Genomic DNA, 1,538 nt, shown 5'->3' on the forward strand with positions numbered 1-1,538 from the left:
TTAACCAGGGCTCATTAATTATTCATAAAAATTAGGGGTGTGGTCAATTAATAAAATGACTAAAAAGTCATTTGATAGCTCACAAAAGCTAGTTACCACACTGAAATAACTGTAAAATGGAGCTGATACTAAGTATAAACAGTTGTGGCTATTAAAAATGAATTCTAGTGATGATCTCACTCCTAATAATAACAAGACACACCTTTTGGGTGTGGTTTTGGTTGAAAACTACCAGGGCAAAGCCCTGGCTTGCCCGGGCCTATAGCCGCCTATGGATTTAGCTAGCTAGTTGTTGACCACACCCATAGCTTATTTTAATTATTATTATAACTATGCAGTCAATAATAATAATTTTTTTCAAATTGCTTAAAATATCACAGTACAAGTAATACATATCACTCAGGTGAATTCCAGCGGGCGAGTCCATTGCACCATAGTGCTTCATTTTTACTATTTACTCTTGCTATTTGTATTAGGTGAAACTATTAATAATGCCAATAATTATATTGTACTTGTTGTGGCTGGTACAGTCACTGGTGGTGTACTGATAATATTGATCATGTTAACAGTATGTGCTGTGATCATTGTCAATAAGAGGAAAAGGACAAATGGAGTATTGATACGTTCTGGTAAATATTTAATATAATTGAAAAATTTTCATAGTGCTGCTTTAGAATTTCCTACTATTCAAGAACCACAAGCTGAGACCAATCAATATCAAGATGTTAATGAGTTGAGAAATGAAGCTGTACAACTGACTTATAGTAGACCAATAGGTGAGGAGGAGGATCCATATCATGTTGATTGGAGTAAGGTAGTTTATATAATTATAGAATATGCAATGTACTCACTTACATTTCTCCAAACATAGTGTTAACATTGTTATTCTATTGCTGACATTACTCTCTTCCATTATCTAGTTTCTAACTGTCAATCACACCATTCCTTCACACAATGTTGAGGTAAGTGTTCAAGTATTTTGATAATAGTACTGTTGTAATAGTAATAGAGTATTATAATAGAGTTTATTATTTACTGCCAGTGTATAGTGAAGAGTTATATTATACAAAATACTGTGTAGGAGGTATATATTTTTTGGGGGATTTAATTTCATGAAAATTTATTTTATCATACCAATAATGGTCAGTAGGAAAAAATGCAAAAGAATTTTTCTTGTGAATAGGTTGAACTTGAAAGGTGATTTACTGATTTTTGTGAAATATTTTTTCCGGGAAAATGGAAATACATGTATAACCCCTATACAGTATTGTACCATGTTATTTACTAGTGCACTGACATGTTCTGGTTATACAGTCAATCCTGTCTATTCTGGACACCTTGGGACCCAATAATACCCTAGCTCCTGATTATGAACCTGTCCTTATTTCAGAGGTTCATTAATACACATTACTATTGTATTGGGACTGATACTACCTGTCCTCATTATAGACCCCCTAGACGCTAAGACTGTTTTCAATGAATTATTTATGGTAGCCACCCACGATTTAAATTACTGATTGCAAGAAGCTCTCCACATC

General features: G+C 33.4%; 2 protein-coding genes across 2 annotated transcripts in view; both read left to right on the forward strand.

Moving 5' to 3' along the window:
- LOC100638693 (uncharacterized) overlaps nucleotides 1-1,527 on the forward strand; it is a 5,749-nt gene extending 4,222 nt beyond the window's left edge. The window contains exons 6-9 of the mRNA XM_020001918.1: nucleotides 477-629; nucleotides 675-814; nucleotides 921-962; nucleotides 1,315-1,527. Coding sequence (XP_019857477.1) covers nucleotides 477-629; nucleotides 675-814; nucleotides 921-962; nucleotides 1,315-1,401 — 422 coding nt within the window. The 3' untranslated portion in view covers nucleotides 1,402-1,527. The remainder of the gene's footprint in view (nucleotides 1-476; nucleotides 630-674; nucleotides 815-920; nucleotides 963-1,314) is intronic.
- LOC109585789 (uncharacterized) overlaps nucleotides 1,488-1,538 on the forward strand; it is a 2,946-nt gene continuing 2,895 nt past the window's right edge. The window contains exon 1 of the mRNA XM_020001919.1: nucleotides 1,488-1,493. Coding sequence (XP_019857478.1) covers nucleotides 1,488-1,493 — 6 coding nt within the window. The remainder of the gene's footprint in view (nucleotides 1,494-1,538) is intronic.

This window comes from Amphimedon queenslandica, unplaced genomic scaffold (genome assembly GCF_000090795.2).
Source record: "Amphimedon queenslandica unplaced genomic scaffold, v1.1 AMPQUscaffold_13009, whole genome shotgun sequence".
NCBI classification, from domain to species: domain Eukaryota; kingdom Metazoa; phylum Porifera; class Demospongiae; order Haplosclerida; family Niphatidae; genus Amphimedon; species Amphimedon queenslandica.